General features: G+C 51.4%; 9 protein-coding genes across 9 annotated transcripts; 5 read left to right on the top strand and 4 right to left on the bottom strand.

Moving 5' to 3' along the window:
* Positions 1–1,157: 1,157 nt before the first annotated feature.
* On the top strand, positions 1,158–2,445 carry IAQ61_005248 (uncharacterized protein; the record flags this gene model as incomplete). Its single annotated transcript, XM_066096725.1, has 2 exons — positions 1,158–1,470; positions 1,556–2,445. The coding sequence occupies 2 exons, from the start codon at positions 1,158–1,160 to the stop codon at positions 2,443–2,445; spliced, it is 1,203 nt and encodes a 400-aa protein (XP_065953420.1).
* A 516-nt stretch (positions 2,446–2,961) lies between these two features.
* IAQ61_005247 (uncharacterized protein) lies at positions 2,962–4,702 on the bottom strand (the record flags this gene model as incomplete). Its single annotated transcript, XM_066096724.1, has 5 exons — positions 2,962–3,038; positions 3,305–3,679; positions 3,756–4,327; positions 4,390–4,407; positions 4,464–4,702. 5 exons carry the CDS (start codon positions 4,700–4,702, stop codon positions 2,962–2,964), a joined length of 1,281 nt encoding a protein of 426 aa, XP_065953419.1.
* Positions 4,703–5,998: 1,296 nt separating this feature from the next.
* IAQ61_005246 (uncharacterized protein) lies at positions 5,999–6,653 on the top strand (the record flags this gene model as incomplete). The annotated part of the gene is made up of 2 exons (XM_066096723.1): positions 5,999–6,060; positions 6,218–6,653. 2 exons carry the CDS (start codon positions 5,999–6,001, stop codon positions 6,651–6,653), a joined length of 498 nt encoding a protein of 165 aa, XP_065953418.1.
* Positions 6,654–7,392: 739 nt separating this feature from the next.
* On the top strand, positions 7,393–9,180 carry IAQ61_005245 (uncharacterized protein; the record flags this gene model as incomplete). The annotated part of the gene is made up of 2 exons (XM_066096722.1): positions 7,393–7,593; positions 7,651–9,180. 2 exons carry the CDS (start codon positions 7,393–7,395, stop codon positions 9,178–9,180), a joined length of 1,731 nt encoding a protein of 576 aa, XP_065953417.1.
* A 224-nt stretch (positions 9,181–9,404) lies between these two features.
* Positions 9,405–11,475, top strand: IAQ61_005244 (uncharacterized protein; the record flags this gene model as incomplete). Its single annotated transcript, XM_003842935.2, has 4 exons — positions 9,405–9,827; positions 9,875–9,966; positions 10,020–10,310; positions 10,359–11,475. 4 exons carry the CDS (start codon positions 9,405–9,407, stop codon positions 11,473–11,475), a joined length of 1,923 nt encoding a protein of 640 aa, XP_003842983.2.
* A 1,430-nt stretch (positions 11,476–12,905) lies between these two features.
* IAQ61_005243 (uncharacterized protein) lies at positions 12,906–14,742 on the bottom strand (the record flags this gene model as incomplete). The annotated part of the gene is made up of 6 exons (XM_003842936.2): positions 12,906–13,653; positions 13,707–13,796; positions 13,847–13,972; positions 14,021–14,139; positions 14,189–14,367; positions 14,418–14,742. The coding sequence occupies 6 exons, from the start codon at positions 14,740–14,742 to the stop codon at positions 12,906–12,908; spliced, it is 1,587 nt and encodes a 528-aa protein (XP_003842984.2).
* A 153-nt stretch (positions 14,743–14,895) lies between these two features.
* IAQ61_005242 (uncharacterized protein) lies at positions 14,896–15,171 on the top strand (the record flags this gene model as incomplete). Its single annotated transcript, XM_066096721.1, has 1 exon — positions 14,896–15,171. One exon carries the CDS (start codon positions 14,896–14,898, stop codon positions 15,169–15,171), a length of 276 nt encoding a protein of 91 aa, XP_065953416.1.
* A 2,074-nt stretch (positions 15,172–17,245) lies between these two features.
* Positions 17,246–17,635, bottom strand: IAQ61_005241 (uncharacterized protein; the record flags this gene model as incomplete). The annotated part of the gene is made up of 1 exon (XM_003842937.1): positions 17,246–17,635. The coding sequence occupies one exon, from the start codon at positions 17,633–17,635 to the stop codon at positions 17,246–17,248; it is 390 nt and encodes a 129-aa protein (XP_003842985.1).
* Positions 17,636–18,177: 542 nt separating this feature from the next.
* Positions 18,178–18,475, bottom strand: IAQ61_005240 (uncharacterized protein; the record flags this gene model as incomplete). Its single annotated transcript, XM_003842938.2, has 2 exons — positions 18,340–18,475; positions 18,178–18,271 (listed from the first exon to the last, which is right to left on the bottom strand). The coding sequence occupies exons 1-2, from the start codon at positions 18,462–18,464 to the stop codon at positions 18,178–18,180; spliced, it is 219 nt and encodes a 72-aa protein (XP_003842986.1). The 5' UTR covers positions 18,465–18,475.
* Between the last annotated feature and the right edge of the window lie 1,354 nt (positions 18,476–19,829).

Raw genomic sequence — 19,829 nt, 5'->3', positions numbered from 1 at the left:
GTACTAAAGGAGGAGGCGGAAGTGGGCGGGCATGCGGAAGTATGCGGTCGGGTGGGTAAGAGTAAGAGTTAGAGGAGGAGAGTAGAGTATGCACTGCCTATACCTAGGCAGGCAGAAGAGGCTGCAAGCTGCAAAAGGCCCCACCACAGCTGTCAACCAACAAGTGCACTTTCAAGGTTTTCCCATCCACCCACGGGCTTTGCAGGTACGCAGAGGTCATTGGCCCAGGTGGACGGTCAAGTGCAAGTGGTGGTCAGCTTTCCATTCTCTACTCTACTACTCTACTGCTCTACTCCACCGTACTTGGCCATGTGCAACTACACCGTTGGCCGCCGCCGGCCTGTGCCTACCCAGGCGTTGGTTGATCTGCGACCAGCGGGCCGCAGTAGGGCAGTACGGTGAAAAGGGATTTGGACGGGTAGTACTAGAGTGCCTACTACTCTACTCCACTCTACCTACCTAGTACTCTAGTAGAGTAGAGTAGAGTAGAGTAGAGTAGAGTAGAGTAAGCCTGCTCCTCTGATCCACGCTGTCGGTGTCGCTCACGGTCCACACGCCTGTCTTCTCTTTCTCTCTCTCTCTCTCTCTCTCTCGCGGTGTTGTTATATACCTATACCTATACCTATACCTACATCTATCTATATCTATCTATATCTACATCTCTACATCTGTCATCCCTGGCCGACTTGCTGCCACTGTTTTTTGTTTTCTTGCCTGTCGTCCTCGTCCTCGTCCTCGTTGCGTAGTACTACCACGAACAGGCTACTACCCACCCTCCTCTGCCCCTCGTTCCTTCTTCCAAGCCTTGTCTTCCTCAATCCCCCGCCAGACCCTGGCCAGATCCGCTTGCAGAAAAAACATCAGCCATCCTCGCCCTTGTACGCGCCTTGCACTGCACTCGCCCTACTACTACTACTACTACTACTACTACTACTACTACTACTACTACTACTACTACTACTACTACTACTACTACTACTACGGCCTGCACTGCTTCTGCCATCACCCTTGACCTTCTTCCACGAATCCCTCCCCCCCCCCCCCACACCAAGAATAGCGACAGCCGCCAACGCAGTCTCCCTCCTTCCCTCCCTACCTACCCACCCACCTTTACACTTTCACCACCCCCCGTCCACCAGAAGCCACCGTCCGACGTCATGTCCTCCTCACACCCTACCCTCACCACCACCTACCGCTCTCGTGCCAATCTCCCCTCCACCACTCCCCTGGCTTCCTACCTGCTCAGCCTAATCTCCATCAAAAAGACAAACCTCTGCCTCTCCGCCGACGTCGACACCACCGCCGAACTACTGCAACTGGCCGAGGATGTCGGTGACTCCATCTGCCTCCTCAAAACACACTGCGACATTGTCTCCGACTGGTCCGACCGGTCCGCCCAGGCGCTCAAGGAAATCGCAAGGCGGAAACGCTTCCTGATCTTCGAAGATCGCAAGTTTGCAGACATTGGTGGTACGTCCTATGCTGCCACCAGCGTCAGTCTGGCTCCCCATCCTCCCATGACCACCACCTAATACACTCCCCTTCTTTCTTCTAGAGACGGTCCAAAAGCAATACACCTCCGGCCACCATCGCATCGCCCTCTGGGCCGAAATCACAAACGCACACGTCCTCCCTGGCCCGGCCATTGTGACGGCCCTCGAGAAGGCTGCAGACGCCACCATTGCCAGATACAACACAGCCGTACACACTGAAATCTCCGCCGCTCCACGCCAAGGCCAATGGAACAGCGAATCCGACGAGGAAGAAGGGGACGACGAGGACGAGGACAGGGACGAGGAGCCACCTGCCGCCGCCGCCGCCGCCGCCGCCGCTGCTGCGCTCGAGTCACCCTCGATTGAAATAGATGGCGACGAGAGGCGATTGAGCATCAAGCCAATGGACAGAAAACAGAGTGTGGTCAGCGTCACGACGTCGATCTCGATGCGATCAGAAAGCATCTCACCTCGCCCAGAACAGGATGCACAGGGCCAGGACCTCTTCAACCTCGACACGGCCACCGATCTCCTCCGCCTCGGTGAGGTGCCTTTTCTCCGCTCCTTGCTCCTACTGGCCGAAATGAGTTCAGAAGGCCACCTGATGACGCCGGAATACCAAAAAGAGACGGTCAAGATTGCGCGGAACCACAGCGAGTTTGTCATGGGCTTCATCGCCCAGAGGAGTCTGAACACGGAGCCCAACGACAACTTCATCACCATGACCCCTGGCTGCCAACTGCCGCCTCCAGGTCAGGAAGGCAAGAAGCTGGGCGACAATCTTGGTCAGCAGTACAACACACCCCACAAGCTCATTTACGAGCAAGGCTGCGACATCATCATTGTCGGACGAGGCATTGTGCGCGCGCAAGATCGCAAGTCGGAAGCCGAGCGCTACAAGAAGGCGGCCTGGGCAGCGTACGAGGAACGCATCCAACAGAGTTTGCCATGAACGAGATTGGCAGCCAAGAATTTGTTTCGACTACCATCATCCCTATACAAATCCATGGTTCTTGGATGATGTTGCCATTTACCTTGCTTTGTCCTACACATTTAGATTACCATGGAGGGTGTCCCGGCTCGGACGTCTTTTTTTTTTTTTTTTTTTTTTTTTAAGGGATGCATTCATACGTGGCGTTGCAGAAGTCCAAGGGACCAAGGGAAGGGACCGGGTGGGGAAGCGCATGCACGTCTCGGACTCTTTGTCATGAATTTGCTTCTCTCTTGTCACGGCGTGCCATCATGTCCTTTTGGGTTTCCTTCTTTCCACGACATGGGCACATGATCCATGCACCATCACACAGGCATGAAAAACATGGGGTAATGGGATTTCTTTAGGCACATGTCATGTATAGAATAGCCAAAGAAGAAGAAAAGAAAACTCGATTCATCCTACCGCCGGATCCGACAAGGAGCCTGTGAATGAATCTGAATCTGCCCGACCTCTCTCTCCTTGCTACTATCCCGACTACTTGTACGACGACTCCGGCTCGTATCTCGACTCGTATTCCGGCTCTGGCTCGGACTCTGGCTCGGACTCTGACCCTGACCCTGACCCTGACTCTGACTCTGATTCTGGCTCCTACTCCTACTCCGACTCCAACTCCGGTTCCGGTGCCGACCAGACTTTGTACTGCTCGACCTCAACGCCGCACACATTGTCCTACATCCTTCTCTCCATCCTCCACTTCCCTGTCCACCTCCATTTCCCTGTCCACCCCCATTTCCCTGTCCACCCCCATTTCCCTGTCCACCCCCACCCCCACTCCAACCCCGCTCCTCATCCCCCCTGCCCGTCAATCCCCTCGTACTCGCATAGCTAATCCGACTCGCATCATCGCGCTCCTCCACCTGCACATGTAGTCCCTGGCTCACTTTGATCCCACTCAGCGGCACCTCTGTATCATACGCGCCCCCTGCCTCAATCTTGGACCGCGTCGTCGAATGCTGTGACGCGAGCATGTGCGAGCGCGGGTAGCTGCGAGACCGGGACGAGGGCAGGTCGTGGGCTGCTGTTTGCCGGCTTCCGGTCGTGGCCGCGTAGCCAGAGCGCGACGACGGCATTCTAAAGTACGCTTGGAAGAAAACTTTGAGGGCTGGGGCTGAGGCGGCAATGACGCCCAGTTGGGCTTCGAGCACCGTCCAGATCCAGCCGTAGTAGGCCGACCAGGTGATGTCGTACGTGTCTAAACAAAGGGTGGGCAGAAGGTTTTAGTTGTTGCATCACACGAGCAAGAAGAGGGGGCCGAGGAGTGGACTTACAATAGTACACATATGTGGCGTAGTAGGTTCTCATGATGCCGCAGATGGAGGTCACCACGCCTATGCCGAAGATGCCGCACAGCGCCAATCGTTGGCGCTTGGTGATTTTGAGGTTCCAGATGAGGAAGATGGGTAGCATGCAGATGACGAGGTCCTGCACCGTACTAATGGCCGCACAGGCGACGATGATGGCCCCTTCGTTGTGGCAGTCCACCGTGTTTCTAGCTCGCCATATAGGGTCGTAGATGTGGAAGAAGCCAACGACCGGCGTGCAGGTGAAGACGATGAGGAGTGAGAAGAGGATGCCGTATACACTGCAGAAGACGATGGAGCCCCATGTGGTGTAGACAAAGGTGTTGGTCAGGGATCCAGTGATGCGTCGATAGAAGCAGAGAATGGAGACCTTGACCAAGGTCGTTGATGCCAAATAAGTCAGTTCAATCGCTAGCGTAACCTCTCGCGATGTGACCCTGGTCCTCGCCGTCTGGTCCCAAGCATGCCATTGGAACCCGTATTGGCGGACACCCAGAATGGCTGATATCGTGAGGCCGATGAGCGGAAGCATGGATAGGCTGATGAGTAAATCTAGTTTGAATGAATCAATCAGTATGAATCATTCACGCCATCCAAGTACAAAATCACGTGGTTCTTACTACTCCAGCATTAGCATCAGACTGATGAGCAGACACTGAGAATGAATCAAGTTACCCGTCTAGGCCCGCACTTTTCGATACCCTCACTCTTGCCCACATTCTCGCCGCATAAACGGTGATTGTGATTCCCAGCACTATCGCCAACGCAATCGGTGCCTCCCATCCTCGCTCTTCTGGATCCGTGTGATTAGGACGTGGCCAGCTCCTGAGCACCTCGGGAGGTGGATGAAGGCCACCACCACCACGGGCGACAATGTCGATTGCATGTGATCGAGGTCCCAGCATGTCAGCCATGACGAGGTCTGGTGGCATACGAAGAATGTGTCAGTGGGAGTGGGAGCCGGCGGTACGCATGGCATGCACTCGGAGCGTAAGGAGGGCAAACAATTGGGGATCGTAGGTTTGCAGGATCTGTTGTGCGCAAGTGAGTGTGAAGGACCTGGAGCAAACGATCTGGTTTACGGGTGAGTGGAGTAGGTCGAATTCATTCATGCAAGGCAAGTGGAGTGACAACGCCACAGTTCTTGGGGAGTTTGGGTCCCTGACTCCCACTCACAGCATAGGCTGTGTGCGCCGTGTCTTGGCCATCTACCTACTCGCGTCTCCCAAGAGGAACTAAAGGATACTGGTGTTTGCAGGGTATCGAGCAAGCGGTAGTGCGTGATGCATACTGCGAGAAGTTCTTGTTACGTCCAGTGATTGGCTACTCTTTCCGTACCGCGTATCCGTTTGCCAGCAATTCGGCCCATGATTCGTGCGGACTCATCTCTACATGTGTACATATCGGAGAGGTAGCGCTGATCAATTGCAGGAGTATAACTGTACTTGCCGAAGAGGCTGCGGCTACGGAGTGGTGGAAACACGTGCAACCGGTAGGGCGTCGAGAGGCAGTGGAGTGTGCCAATCCTTTGGGTAAGCGCGACGATCTGCACGCACGCAATGGCGAATGCTTTTGGAAATCCTACCGGGGATGCAGAGCAGTCCAGGACAAATTTCGAATTTCATCTGCCGGTCCCTGACGATCATTCAGCTAGCTACACACCAGTAAAGCCATCCGCGTAATGTGTGGATGTTGGCGCGAGCTCTGATACCGTGGGACTTGCGTCCGATCGAAAATGCACGGATGGCGTTCTTTGACAGTGTTTCTGGTTGTACCTATGCAGATGTGGCTGGCGTTGATCAAAGATGCATCTATGTGTAGCAGCTGCACTGTACGGCCGGTATGCGATGCCAGTCTTGGCCTTGGGTGGAGCCGCAACGATGCCAGTCCTGACATTGGGTGTAGCCGGAACGGATGTGAAGAAACACCGTTGTAATGTGTTGAGACGAAGAGTTTGAAGTCCCCGACTTCAACAATCCCGATCGGGTAAGGCCCCCACCCCCCTACCTATCCACCCCAAATTCCTCCAGGCTTCCACGTGGGATCGACCCCATGCATGCACGCTTGACGATGATCCATCAACAGAATCGGCCTGATTACACCAACTTGAACCTTCTCACGGCCTCAGAATCATGCTGAAAGACGATCACTGTTGAGCAGCCGCTGTATGTACACCATCATCATGGCAGCGTCCAATAGGCTCAAAAGCCATGGAGAGACAATACGACGAGTATGATCGACATGTAGACAGTAGACACTTCGAAGCCCTTTCGTAAACAGCTCTACACATTCCGCGAGATATATTCAATGTCCCTCGTGCGGACATGTTGATGGACACGAGTAAGTCCCAGGCAGACGCAAGCGAAAGCCGGTCTCAGCCACACTACATTTCGGCTCGGCCAAGTGGGCCGGTTCTGCAGGAATCCAAGGAGGCTGTTAGAGAATGATAGCTCAAACGTTAGATCCTGTCCTCTAGTCCATGCAGCTCTTCAAAGAGTTAGCAATGCTGTTTTCCTATTTCAACCGACACCGCGAGTAATCAGTGTATGGACGCATCGTGACAGGGTCATCACCACATCACACGACACAGTCCTCCCCACACGACAAAGGGCGAGTAAGATCGCCAAAGAGAACATTGACCTGACGTCTGGGGCGCAGTGCAAGTTGGAGCTTGTTGGACGTTGTTGGAGGGCAGCCAAGGGTCGTAGAGTCAAGGACGGCCGTGCGGTAGTGTCTCAGAATAAACTTTGGAATCGAAACAGAAACTTGCCATGCCACATCCTTTCATGGCCAGTGTCACCACAACCCGATCCTTCAATCCTAGATGCAGAAACCGAGCAACAACAAAATCGTCTTGCTGGCTAGCCAACCAGTCCATCTGGCTGCGGGCCTTCCAACCCTCCAGAAGCATCTGGACCCCATGTGTGCTCCCCTCCCTCTAATGTAAGGTCCGTGTACCCGTATGCGGCGCAGTACCAGCCGTCACAAGTTGCATACAATATGCTCCTACATTGCGATAGTTGCACGGCTCAAAGCGGCACAGTCAGGCCGGTGCTCAATCGTGCCGAGGCGGAGGTGGCGTTCGAGGTGACTGGCAACCGTTGCAGAAAAGGAGTTCTTCGCGCCGCTTGTGGCTTGCTAGTGTGTCACGTTGTGAAGTCCCTGTCGAACGTTGAAAGTCACAACGAGTAAAGAGAATCTTGTCGGTTGAAGTAGCCCTCACTCAATCGAGTCTGGACATTTCTAATCTGACCTGCAGAAATGAAGCGGGAAACTGAAGCCATGTTTGTGTGCTGACACACCAAAATACGAAATACACTCTCATCTCCATCGTCGTCGTCGTCGTCGTTGTTGGCGCTCGAGCGAGGATGTCAAGTTACAAGTGCCTGGTATCTGTAATGGAATTGTACAAGCACGCGTACATCCCTAATCGACTATTTGCCATCTGCTTGATGAAGTTGAGATGAGACGAGGAGGTTGGTGCGGAGGTGGTACGGAGGTGTGCGGGGAACAGATTCGGACCCACTTCACCCAATCTAGTTAGCGTCTCTACGAATGTTGGAGATTTGTCGAGAAAGTATTGCATGACAATGCGGCTGCCGCAATGTCGCTCTACTACGAGGCCGCAGCGATTCTCGCCAACTCTGATAATGTTGGCGGGTCGCTCAAATCGCGAATCTACAAGAAGAAAGAGCTGAAAAGTACGCCCGGTCAAATCTTTGCGCTCATTGCAGAATCGTCGAAATGGTCGTTGGTACTCAAGCATGTTATCGACAAGACCAGCCTGTTGGCTGAGGAGAGGAAGGTGAACTTTTACACACAATTCCGCACACGCGACCATCTCATGCTGACAACCGCGAAGCTCACACCCGTCCTCGCTCTCCTTCTGGCCCACGATCTCCTCCTTGCGAAGAGCGGCGTCGCTGCTCCCGCCAACCATGTCCTCAAGCTAGCAATCACCCGACACAAAGCCCGTCTCAGCGCTGAACTCACCAAATCTCGGATTCGACATGGGTATGCTACACTCGACGCCTTCAGAGAGGCTGTAAGCAATGGCGAGCTCGACCAAGAGGACGGAGAGGCACCGAAGAGCCGCCATCCACGATGGGTGCGCGTGAATACCATCAAGACGACTTTGCAGGAGCAGCTGTCGAAAACGTTTGCGGGATATGAGAAGACGAATGATTTGGAAAAAGTGCTTGCAGCTCCCAGAAAAACCAAGATATATTACGAGGACCCAAATATACCCAACCTACTTGCTCTGCCTGCTCAGATCGATCTCAGCCGCTCGGTAGCCTATGCCAAGGGCCAGATTATCTTTCAAGACAAGGCCTCATGCTTCCCAGCATATCTTCTGGACCCTACGCCTGATGATGGGGACGTCATCGATGCTACAGCGGCGCCTGGAAATAAGACGACACATCTAGCAGCGATCGTGAAGAGTCGTAGTGAACCTGACCAGGAACAAAAAGTCATTGCTTTCGAGCGTGACAAAGGCAGGACGAGTATTCTTCAAAAGATGGTCAAGCTTGCGACTACCGATAGCGTCATCAAAGTAAAGGGCAGCAGCGACTTCATAACTGCCAAGCCCGAGTCGGATGAGTATGCCAGCGTTGGGGCCATCCTACTCGATCCCAGTTGCTCTGGCACCGGCATTGTCGGACGAGACGACGCGATCAAGATGCACCTCCCTGAAGCGCAAGGGGGCCGAACAGCGCTACCAATACCCGGCAAAGGAAGGAAGCGAAAACGCGGCGATGAAGAGAGCAAGGCAGAGCACGACACCGCAACTTTGCGCTTAGACATGGACGAATCGACACCAGAGGAGACGATGGTTGTTGGTAAGCTATCTGAACGGCTCACAGCGCTCTCAGCGTTCCAGCTCCACATTCTAACCCATGCCATGCGCTTTGCAAATGCTCACAAGATCACCTACTCCACATGTTCGATACACTTCGAGGAGAACGAGGGTGTCGTATTGCAGGCGCTGTCGACGTCGGTGGCAAAAGATCGGGGGTGGAGGATCCTTAGGAGGGACGAACAAGTCGACGGTTTACGGAAATGGGCAAGGCGCGGTGCATGGGAAGATGGCAAGCTCAACTGCGCCGTGGGTGAACCTCGCAAGCAAGAAGTCTTGGAAGGGTGTATTAGATGTGACAAGGGAACTGAAGAAGGTACCATGGGCTTCTTCGTTGCAGGATTTGTAAGAGAAGATGCACCCGACGCGATGGAGCTGGCCGAAGAAGGCGCAGAAGCTGCAGAGGAATGGAATGGCTTCGATGAGGATGAGGATGCACCGCTGGAGCTTGCACGCATGATCGATTCCCCTCCTGCGGGGGAGCCGATTCAACCCAAGAGGAAGTCCACAAAGAGGAAGAAAGGCGTGGAATGATCCGACGACTAGTCTAGTAGGGCTGACAGCCCTTGGTACGACATTGAGGAAAGGACTACTACACTCTTTCCCCAAACACCATAAAGATACAGTTCTACAACAATGGCACTTCACCAGTACATCCTCTTTCACCTACAATCTGCTTCATTAATCGCGGCCAACGCTCAGGCTCAAGGCACACCTTTTGCAATCGTCTCTCACGCGGTAACTTCCTTTGGCCTCGCATGGCGAATGTAGCTTCACGCGATTACCTGGCCCCACCTCCACCTCTATCTGGTGATCTCTCGCGACCTGAACTCAAGCGACTTGCCCTATGGATCCGTGACGGTCTTGACATACTTGTCGCACGCGAAGGACCGGACATTCTACGGCCAGACGATGTCCTTACCCTGCATGACATGTTCATCGCTCTGCAACATGCAAATGACATTACTTTTCTCGACTTGAGAGCAACAGGAATCCACAAAGCTGTTCAGGACATTTCCGGTGTGGCAACGCGATGGCCCGGCCGTTTGTGCGACGACTGCGACAAACTCATACGTATCTGGACGGCCAAGTTCGGCTCATTCACCGATATCCATCCTTTTCTCTATGGCAGGGGTGGTCGGCTTGAGGGTATCGCTACTATTTCTCAATACTCCCGCGAGGTCAGTTGCTCTCAGAACCTCGTACACTGTTACTGAAAGGTGTCCAGGATCTGCTTGCGCGATGGGCTCAACTTTGCCCCGAGAAAATTGATCCGAAGTGCTCTCATCAGCTAGGAGATTTGGGATTCAGCGTGGGATCGTAAGTAAAATGATTTTCCACTTGTCTTCTCCCACTAAGTACCTTCACTGCAGATGGTGGATTAATCCTCTCTTCGCGCATCATGCGGGTATTATCGGCCGCGAAGCATGTGACGGTGGGACGACCTTTGATAAAAACGGCGCATACGCTTTGGTTCTCAAGGACACCGGTGAAGTTGATGCAGAGTGCGATGACAAGTTCACATATCGAGTTCCACAGGACGACAAAGGCAAGTTTCGCCTCACAGCCGCAACTCCCAAGAGCAGAGATCCCATCAGAGTGCTTCGAAGTCACAGTATCAACAGCATATGGGGTCCCAAGGCTGGCATTCGATATGAAGGACTGTAAGACAAGGCGGCTTGACAAACCTTGCAGTCGCTTACAATACACAGATACTCTGTGAAGGGTTGGTCTATCCATCAAGCCAAGACTGCTGATACTGCCAATGGCCAATGGAAAGAAGGCGATATTCTATACGACGTCAAATTTGAGCGATCCTGCCCAGTGGCACTGTCGGAGGTCATTCGTCGCCCGACAGCTACTGAAGTTGACGACTACCTCGAATATAAGCGTCTACGCAAGTTGTACCGAGAGGGAAAACGCAATGCGGGGACTAGAATGCCAGAGATGACGGACGACATAGCTCTTGCGAAGATCGCGCCTGCAATAGCACCACTTCCAAGACAGCTTACTGCCATCTTTCCAGGTCTCCCAGAATCTCCCGTCAGGTCCCGGGACACAATCTTCAAAGAACCCCATTATGACAAGAAAGCACACATCCCATTCCTGGCTCATGGTGGACATGCATTTATGAAGGTTGCAAGCAACGATGCCTCGCCCTTCACAAGACCTGGGAGCAGCTTACTCAAGGTCCCCTTCAAGTCCGCCGCCACACGCTCCCAGCCCAGTAGCTTGGCGGAGTCGTCCCTCTCCGTTAGTCCAGATGATTCGCAGCCCAGTAGTCTCCGCACTGCGACCAGCGCACATTCCAACATCAAAGAGGTAGCACCATGGACTGAGCATGACACCAACTTGGCACTTCCTGAAGTACCCGAAGAATTAGCCCATGCCGGCGACCGCGTCCTCTCTCAGCCCCTCAAGCCCAACAATGAGCAGAAGCCCGTTGCTGAAATTGTAGCCCCCGCCCCGAATTCTATTCGTCGTGGCCGGAAGAGGAGCACGGAATCCAAGGCGCCGATTCCGTCCATCTTGAAAAAAGACGAGAAAAAGTTCACGATGAAGCGGGATCGTAGTCCAATCAATAAGCTCTTCGATGGAAGTATGGAGGAGGTATTCGAGGAAGTATCCGGTTTTGATCGGGATGCAATTTGTCCGCCGAATGAGTGGGAGCTGGTTCCTGGGTTCACAGCTGAGAGCAAGGGGAAATCGGTTCTACTGGAGAGGGATGCTATCCAGTGGCCTTTTACAAACCCTTTTATCGAGAATTTGAGTAAGAGGAGAGAGAGGAAGGATAGTAGTGTGGTTGCTCCTGATCATGTTGTGGGGTGAGAATGAAATTTTAGTACGGTGCGTTGCCACAGCATGGCATTAACTCGTACGGATTGCTTCTATTCCCTCACAATCACCCACGGGGCATGGGCTGTTACCTACAAGCAATATCTAAATTGAATATGCTCTCTTGTACATGTCCACCCTGCGGTCGAATTGCATCCACCATTCCCCGCCCATTTTGAATCAGAGCTGCACTGCCCTTGCCCACTTGGACGACACTCTACTGTAGACACGCATGTACACTAATTATATAAGCTGTACAAAAGCACAGTCTACAAGTATCTTGTGTGAAGGTAAAAGCGTCACAGACGAGCAGTTTACTCTATGGTCTGCAGTGATTTCAATTCTTAAAGCGGCGAAGCTTGCTTTGCGCTTTCAAAATGTAAGCACATGTTGCTGTCACCATGTCGCATACCCCCAGAGATTACGCGAAGTTGTCATCTTCCTGCCTTCAATCGAGACGCAGATCAAGCCAGGAATGTGGTATCCTGGTGGACGACAACCGTCAAGACTGGAGTCCCACAATGCTTTGAAGTACATTGATACAACACTCGTGATTTCTAGACGTACATTGACAATCACAAAGTATGGATGCTGGGTTGGGGGACTATAGACCATGTAACGGTCCCAGTGGTCGACAAGCTCACCACACTTCAGACAAGTTTTATCAGGGATGGTAGAATACCTAGTATATATATAGCCTAATGCTTGTGTCGACCAGAGCTCCGGAAAATGAGACGTTGATACCGAGTCAGGCAGATCTGCGACGTGGAACGCGACAACAAGCGAGTGTTAGCGTGGGGTAAGCACATAGGTAGACCAAGGATAGTTGCTTTGCATAAACATGAAAGTTGCAACAAGATTAGAACACAGGCCTCTACGATGTGAATAGGACTATAACGGTAGCTGTGGCTTGACATGACTGAGCTGGCGACCCTTACATAGCTGAGTAGTCTTCAAATTGTGCCTATGGCCATCTAGTCACTTTCTCAAGCTATAGATACAACTGGATCAACTTATCGGTACCTATTAAATTGTATGAGCATCGGAAGATACCCGTGCTCTGTAGCCCCCCAGATTCAATCCTAGCGACGATCCAACAGCAACGCGATTGCGAACGCGGAACAATGGCAAACCCAATCAGATCAACCCCAATGCACTTATTTGCATACTATCCCGGGTATTCCCAACCATAAATATCAAGCTAAGACTACATTTTCAGAAACGCTTGCTACGCATCAATTCATAAATCAAGGATTACCTGCCATTCAGACCGCAAAGGGTCTTCTACCCGCATTGAATCGGTATCAAAAAAATAATGTGTATGAACAAGTGGATTTCGAAGGCAAAGGCCTGACAGCCCGTGCGACCAGCCTTGGGTTTGTCAGGCTCTTTTCTTTCTTTCTCTTTCCTTTTTGCGCATGACTTTATGGGGTAGGCATCTTGCCTGCATGCTCGTAATACCGTGGCCAAGTGTTTGTGAAGACGAGGTACTTGATACTTTCGAAGGCGGCATCGAATACTTCGTCAGTGAATTCGCTTGGAACTATCGTCTTCGTACTCGTGGTGGAAGATGAGGTATGGTTCGAATCAATACTCGCAGGCCGGTTGAGTGTATCCTCCCATGGGCAAACCACGTTATCCCTAGCCACTGGCAACTTGATATCCGGGGATTGGGCGCGTGGCATATATGGATCAAACTCGACGCTTGCAAAGGTATTTTGAAGCGTCTTGAAAATCTTGTACTCAATATTGATTGGGGTTTCGGCTGTGAAAGGGTTGACGAGTGTAAAGTAGATCAGCGATGCTTCATTGAACATCTGCCGTCGCTGACTAGTCGTAACAACTTTCAGTGTGGACCATTTCTTTTTAAAGTTTCGTACTTCGCGGAGAAAGATGGTGTTTTCAGCTGTGAATTCTCGTGCTGCTGCCCATGCAATCAGGGGCTCGATGCTGTGCTCGATGCTAAATTCCAGAGCTTGCATTGATGCTTTGGACTTTAGTTCTTTAGCATATACCACGGTAGATGACTTGGTGGATGTGATGGACTGAGCCGAGGTAAGAGATGCAGTTTCTGACGTTGACATCTCTCGTTGACGAGGTGGCGACTTCAAGGCGTCACGTAGTGGAATAAGAACTAGAACCTGCTGGCAAACGACCAAAGACGGCAAGAACCTAAGTGGCATAGATCAGCGAAGCCCCTGTACAAACAAGCATAAGATACTTACCAGCCGGCAGGTGGGAAGTGCATGTTGATGTCTTTAATCACTGGCAGGTTAGAGTATGTAAACGCGATCCATAGCGGTGTACCAGGTAGTCTGATGCAATGTAAGTACAAGTAAATGGCTTTCTAGATTCGCGCACGTACCCTGCTACGATCGCTATCCTCGTCTGCAACGCCCAGGAATGTACATCTTTGATGGATCTGATCTTCCACAAAATCCACGGTCCAACAAATACTGTCCAGAATAGTTGGATGAATATCGATGGAGTCCTATAATACAATCAGCTGAGCAAAAATGATCTTTGATGCATAGCCTACCATTCTCCGCCTCTGCGACATTCGTGGTACACGTTCACTGACTCGAGCGCCGGGCCAAAGAATCCGAATCCGCTGTGAAATCGACGGGACCCGATAAATAAGATGAAAGATGGTACAACCTGATGCAAAACGATTAGCGAGGTAAACTCACTCTACCTATTAACATACCGAGACAATGAGTCCGACCAGGGTAGCAATGTAGACTTGTCGGGTTACATCAAGCCCCATCCACGCCTGATAGAGTCCACGAGGTGTATATGAGAGGTGCTTCTTGCGCGAACCCTCGAGAAAGTTGCGAGTCAACCGCCGTTGACTTTCATACGCTGTCAAGACTTTGGCATTGCAGGCTATGCCATGTTAGCAAGTTCGTAGATGCTGCGCGATCACCGCCACGAACCCTGGAAAAGAGCCATGCCAAATGGTAAGAACAAGGACATGATCCAGAATTCAACCTGGCATGGGAAGAGACCGTTCCATGCATAGACCAGGAGCACAAGAACCAAATACACATGCAATGTCGACACCGCCGCGCAGACAATCTTGACGTTTCGAATTCTTACGCAGAAAGCCGAGCGATGCCGATATAGCAAGATGAGTTCAAGCGCTAATATGATTGTGTAAATTATGGCAATGACGACATATGTGATTCCTAAGGCGTCCGTGTTCGGCTTGGAGCTACCGTCCAGTTTGCGGGGGCTGAGGCCAGGAGCCATCTCGACCATGATCTGCTAGGTCTTCAGAGAGAGATAGTGCGTCGTCTGGAGTTCGGAGATATGAACGTCAGGCTCCTCCTCTTGCTAAATAGAACGCAAAAGGTGGGGGAACGTATGTCAAAGGAATGGAAGACAGCGTAAACCGAGAGGGTGGGACACGTCATGCAAATGTCACATAGGCGAAAGGAGCGGCGCAAAGCTGGGGTAGACGGTTGGAAGAGGTCGAGGATGAGGCAATGTCCAGATTTGCCGTGTACATGGGAAGCAATCAGTGAAAAGGGCAGTGGACAGCGGGAGTCAACGTTGGCAGCCGCCGAGGGCCTGAGCGGCAAGGGAGGGGTAGATAGCAGGTGGCCGGCTGCTGGTGAGCCAGAGCAACAGTATGTCCTTGGTGTAACAGGAAGGGATCTCCTGTACAGGGAGAGACGCGTGAACTGAGCGGTATGGCGGAAGGAGGTGGCACAAAGACAGCCACGGGAACACAGGCTACTACCATGCCATACTGTTGCGGAGCACGATGATGCTGCAGCATAGAGGGATCATTATAGGCCATTTCGGGCCTGGGACATCCTCTTCTGATCGCTGACATGTGAGCGTTTTGACATGAGAGGGGATGGATGTATGTGGGATGGTTTGCTGTTGGGTTGGGGGACAGGCCAACAAGAGGTTTGTGCTGGTTGGCAGCAAGACGTTGCGAGTTTGGGCAAGCGGGGAACTGGCCAGGGGTTGGTCAGCACTTGATGGCTTTCACCACCACAACCACCACCACCAATGCACTCTCCTGCGATCTGTGCGCATCCAGCGCTACACACACAGGAAACGAGAGAATGGTGTTTCCCCACGTTGCAGCTTACACCCGAGAGGCGTCCCACTGCGAGCCTTGGACGCAGGTACTGCAGCTCAGCTCTGCGCGCTCGTACAGCGCCTTTGCGTGCTCTACGCGCCATTCATCTGCAGCTACTGCTGGCAGCATGTCGATGCAGCTTGGCCACGAAAATCCGTAGGATCCATGAGCATCCCACGTTTCGGTTTCGCAAAGGGCCGCAATCTGTTGGCCGCACCAAGGCCCCGTTCATGCATCGTCCTCTCCTCGCAATCGGCCCTAGAGTAGGTACCTAGCTGTCACGAACGTCGCCTCGAAACCAGCCTTGCTCAAAGGTTCCTGTCAATCTGGAAGAGGTTTGGCCGAAATCCTTCTAGAAGCTTGCGGAGACCGTCTCCCTTCAGTTGACGACGCGACAACGTGTTGACGGAGTCGGCCAGTCCAACACCTAACCGCAGCTCTCAGACAGAAAGCAGGGCCCCAACAAGCCTCAACTTACAGCAACTCCGATCGAATCAGGGCTGCTGATGTGGGGAAGCACGCTGTGACACATGATGCCCGATGCAGCTGCTGCATAACGGCAGCGTACAGAGTCTTTTCATCGTGGCATGTCGGCTCACTATGGAAAGTGATTGCTCCCATGAAGACGACTTACTATCAGAGAATCCGTAAAGCAAATGCTCCTCTCACATGGATCCGGTCGACGCTCTGTTTGCCCTGAAGATGCATTTTTTGTCGTAGAGTCATTGAGCATGACATGGGCTTTTGGCACCTCATGCAATCTAATCGGCTCGTAACAACGCGAAGTATATCCGTACTTTCGACCTCGAGACGTGACTGTAGGTGGTGCAGGAATCGCGATTTGGGCATAAAATCAGACTGCCGAGGGCTTGCCAATCGTGCAACACGGAGGCCCAATCATCACGCTACGGGCATTACGGCAGCTATTGTTGAGAACTAGCTTGTTCAAGTTGATCTCTGTGGGTACCCGCCTACCTGGTTTGTTCAGCCGTTTAGGTGTCACAGACAGTACCTGGCGTAGTGTGGTTACCTTGGAGCACTCTGAGGGCGATCGACCCTCATTGAAAAGACACGGCTGCTACCACACCGCGCGGAATAGGGCCGTGACATACTCATAATGCACGTTCGATATCTTACTATTGAACCTGGGGTCAGAACTCACAAGCCGTGCGCATAATGAAGCAATAGGATGTTGCGGGAGCTCTGCGCGTGCGACCACACGACTGATGATTGACTGGACCATGACGCCTCCCTGATTGGCATAAACCATTGTAACTAATCACGTGGATGTTATCACCAGATCGAACAACAGTGCGTGTGGGTGAATGGAAGGTAACAATGTGAGTGCGCAACGGCACAGCTGAGCCGGTCTCCCCGATGTCACCAGCATGTGTCTTAGGTATTTTCGGCGCCACTGTCTCTCCAGAGAAATATCAACTCATTCCATTCCCCCGGGTATCCTCGCGGAGTGCCCATCCTGACACCTAGCACGACTTGTCTCCCAGTTCTCTGAATTTGCATGCTCTTCTTGCCCTTCTTCTTTCACATGAGCACACAGCATCCGCTCTCTTTACCTTTCTTGAAGGGGGCAGTTACGCCGACCTGTTCACCCCGGACTGGCTGAGGTGCGTTTGGTATAGGCGGACAATGATAGGTTATGGGTATTTGTTAAGAACCTTGTGGCGTAGTACCTCCTCGACCGAAGATAGCGGCCCTGTTTATTGGAACGAATGTATGGGAATTTTGTTTTTGTGGTGAACTCCATGTCTGAGCGGTATGATAGCCCGGCCGCCCACATGCTGGCTCATCACTCCACTGAGGTTCAGGTTGGCTGTAGATGGGGCTCATCATGCCCGAGGTTTGGAATGTCTTCTGCTGCTTTTCTGATCGTCTATGGAGTGTTTGCGACTCCGGCTTCTCAACAGAATTCGGACACTGGTAGCAAAATCTCTTCGCACACTGCAAGCAACAGGCACCCTTCCTAGTTTCGTCCTTTGCTGTCCCATCACCTTCATGCCATCTATAACATCCACAGCAGATGCAACCGAGAGGACCCATGCTGATGAGGGATGTGGTATTGTAGAGTCTTGAGCTTAGCTGCTTAGTTGCGGCTAGAGTTGCAACGGGTAGCTATGGGAAAACTAAAGGTACAATGCATGCTTGGGAAACAGGTCAATGATATTACATAAAAGCCTCTAAGAGGTCGTGTAAGTACGCGTCGGTTGTCTACAACCGTTGACAGGACCCTCATATCTCCGCTTGATCAAAAGTCTTGTTGTGATCAGAGACCTCACTCCGGCTTTCATAACTATCACGTGACGACTGTTTTCTGACTATGAAGTGCAACGCCATCGAGCAATTCCACTCACAAAGCACAATGACACGTGTGACGATTCGCATTTCTGCCACGAGCTCACTTCTCACATGACCACACAACACTTCTTCTCCTTGGACTTTCCCTGAAAGTTTGCGACTGATTGACGCGGTTTTTCCAAAGACCGATAGTTATTTGTCCCCCATGCCTGCCGAGAGCGTGGCTCCGTGTACGTTCGTTGACGAGATGAGGCTTGTGGTATTTCCAAGGTGGGGTACACCAGCTCTTACTTTTTTGAACGCATGATGTGGGCTGTGTAGAACAGTCTCTTGTGGGAAGATTGGTAGTACTGAATGCTTGGCAGGAAATTGGAGTCGTTTCTGTCGATGAATTTTGTCACCCTTGTTATGCCTTGATGAGTTGTCGGTACAAAGGGAGGCTACGTTACTTTGGTGAAGACGATATAGACGCCTGGAGCCCGAGGGTCAGCTTCAATACATCATTGACTCTATCTGCTGCTGACTCGCATTCACATTTTGCGCTATGCGCACCTGATAGAGCCCAAGGAGTCATTATAATTGCCACTGCCAAGGAGGTGAACTAATTACTCCAGCCCCCTCAACATACGAGTGTACGTGAACAACCCAGTCTGTTCGCTTGAGTCGATACCAAGATTCACCGTTATCGCACTCAGCTGGCTTCCTTGTATCCTCAAAAGTTTTGTTATTAGATAGATTGCTACCATGCCCTAATTAATACCTGTAAGTTCGGTGCTTTAGCTAAGGCGCTCCTGTTACAATCACCATGGGCACCACGCTCATTGCCACAGAAACCGCGGGACAATATTCATGATACGTGGGTGTTGGATCATCTCTGAATTCTAAATCTGCCAAAGCCCGGTATGGCAAGGGTAACACAGTGCCTCCTGCCGAGATGCAAGAACCCCAACCATTCCCTCCGAGAGCATAAGAAGACGTTTGTACACCGTATCAGATTTCAGAACAAGAGATATACAAATATAATGGAACAAAGAAGGGCGAATTTGAAATGATTTTTTGGGAGACGGTCACAGCGGTAGGTCTCAATGTGTCATATTGAAAAGTAGGTGTGATTCTTCGTCATACTAATGACTGGTACATGATCGTCGTCTCAAGGCCCGTGTTACTAAACCCAAAGCTCACTCCACATAGTAGTGAGTTTCAAAATATAGCCATCTTATAGAATATCCTTTAATGTATAAAATGTAAAGGGCGAGTGACCATATTATGCTCTGTGAGACGTGCTTGGGATGCACCCTACTGTATTGTGCACTTTTTCTCATCTGACTTCTTCGCGCGACAACGCTTACACTCCTGTACTGATTCAAAATTCGTCGTCTGACATTTGGCACATATCCATGTTCGCTTTGTCTCTGGGTTGTTCAGCATTACCCGTCCAATTTCTTCCTGTGTGCTTGTAGTATCGTGACTGGCCATGATGCGCCTTGATATGTTTTTTTATATGGTTTGTGATTGTTCAGATCTTGAGGAATAGGTTCTGATTTGGATTCGGTGACTTGAAATCCTTGATCTTCCGTGCTTGCGGGCTGATCAGTGATGTTTGTATAAAAAGCAATGTACTGGAGATCCTTTACAGTTCTTGAGTAATCCGACACTCACATTTCACGAAGTCAGATATGTATACAGTTCTTGAGTAATCCGACACTCACATTTCACGAAGTCAGATATGTATACAGTTCTTGAGTAATCCGACACTCACATTTCACGAAGTCAGATATGTATGAGTGGATAATCCGGGGATTTGTGGCGACTAGGCAAGACTGTCATATTGATGGAATTGACTCTTGGAGAATAGTATATCATTGAGAACATTGCAGGAAAACATTGAGGACACAAGGGCCCTATGGTCAAAATTCTTTAGTACAGTTCACGAAGAATT

Source organism: Plenodomus lingam (genome assembly GCF_022343315.1).
Source record: "Plenodomus lingam strain CAN1 chromosome Unknown contig_21, whole genome shotgun sequence".
In the NCBI taxonomy this organism is placed as follows: Eukaryota; Fungi; Ascomycota; class Dothideomycetes; order Pleosporales; family Leptosphaeriaceae; genus Plenodomus; species Plenodomus lingam.
Note: the sequence above shows the minus strand (reverse complement) of the source record. Positions and strands in the feature narration are given on the sequence as shown.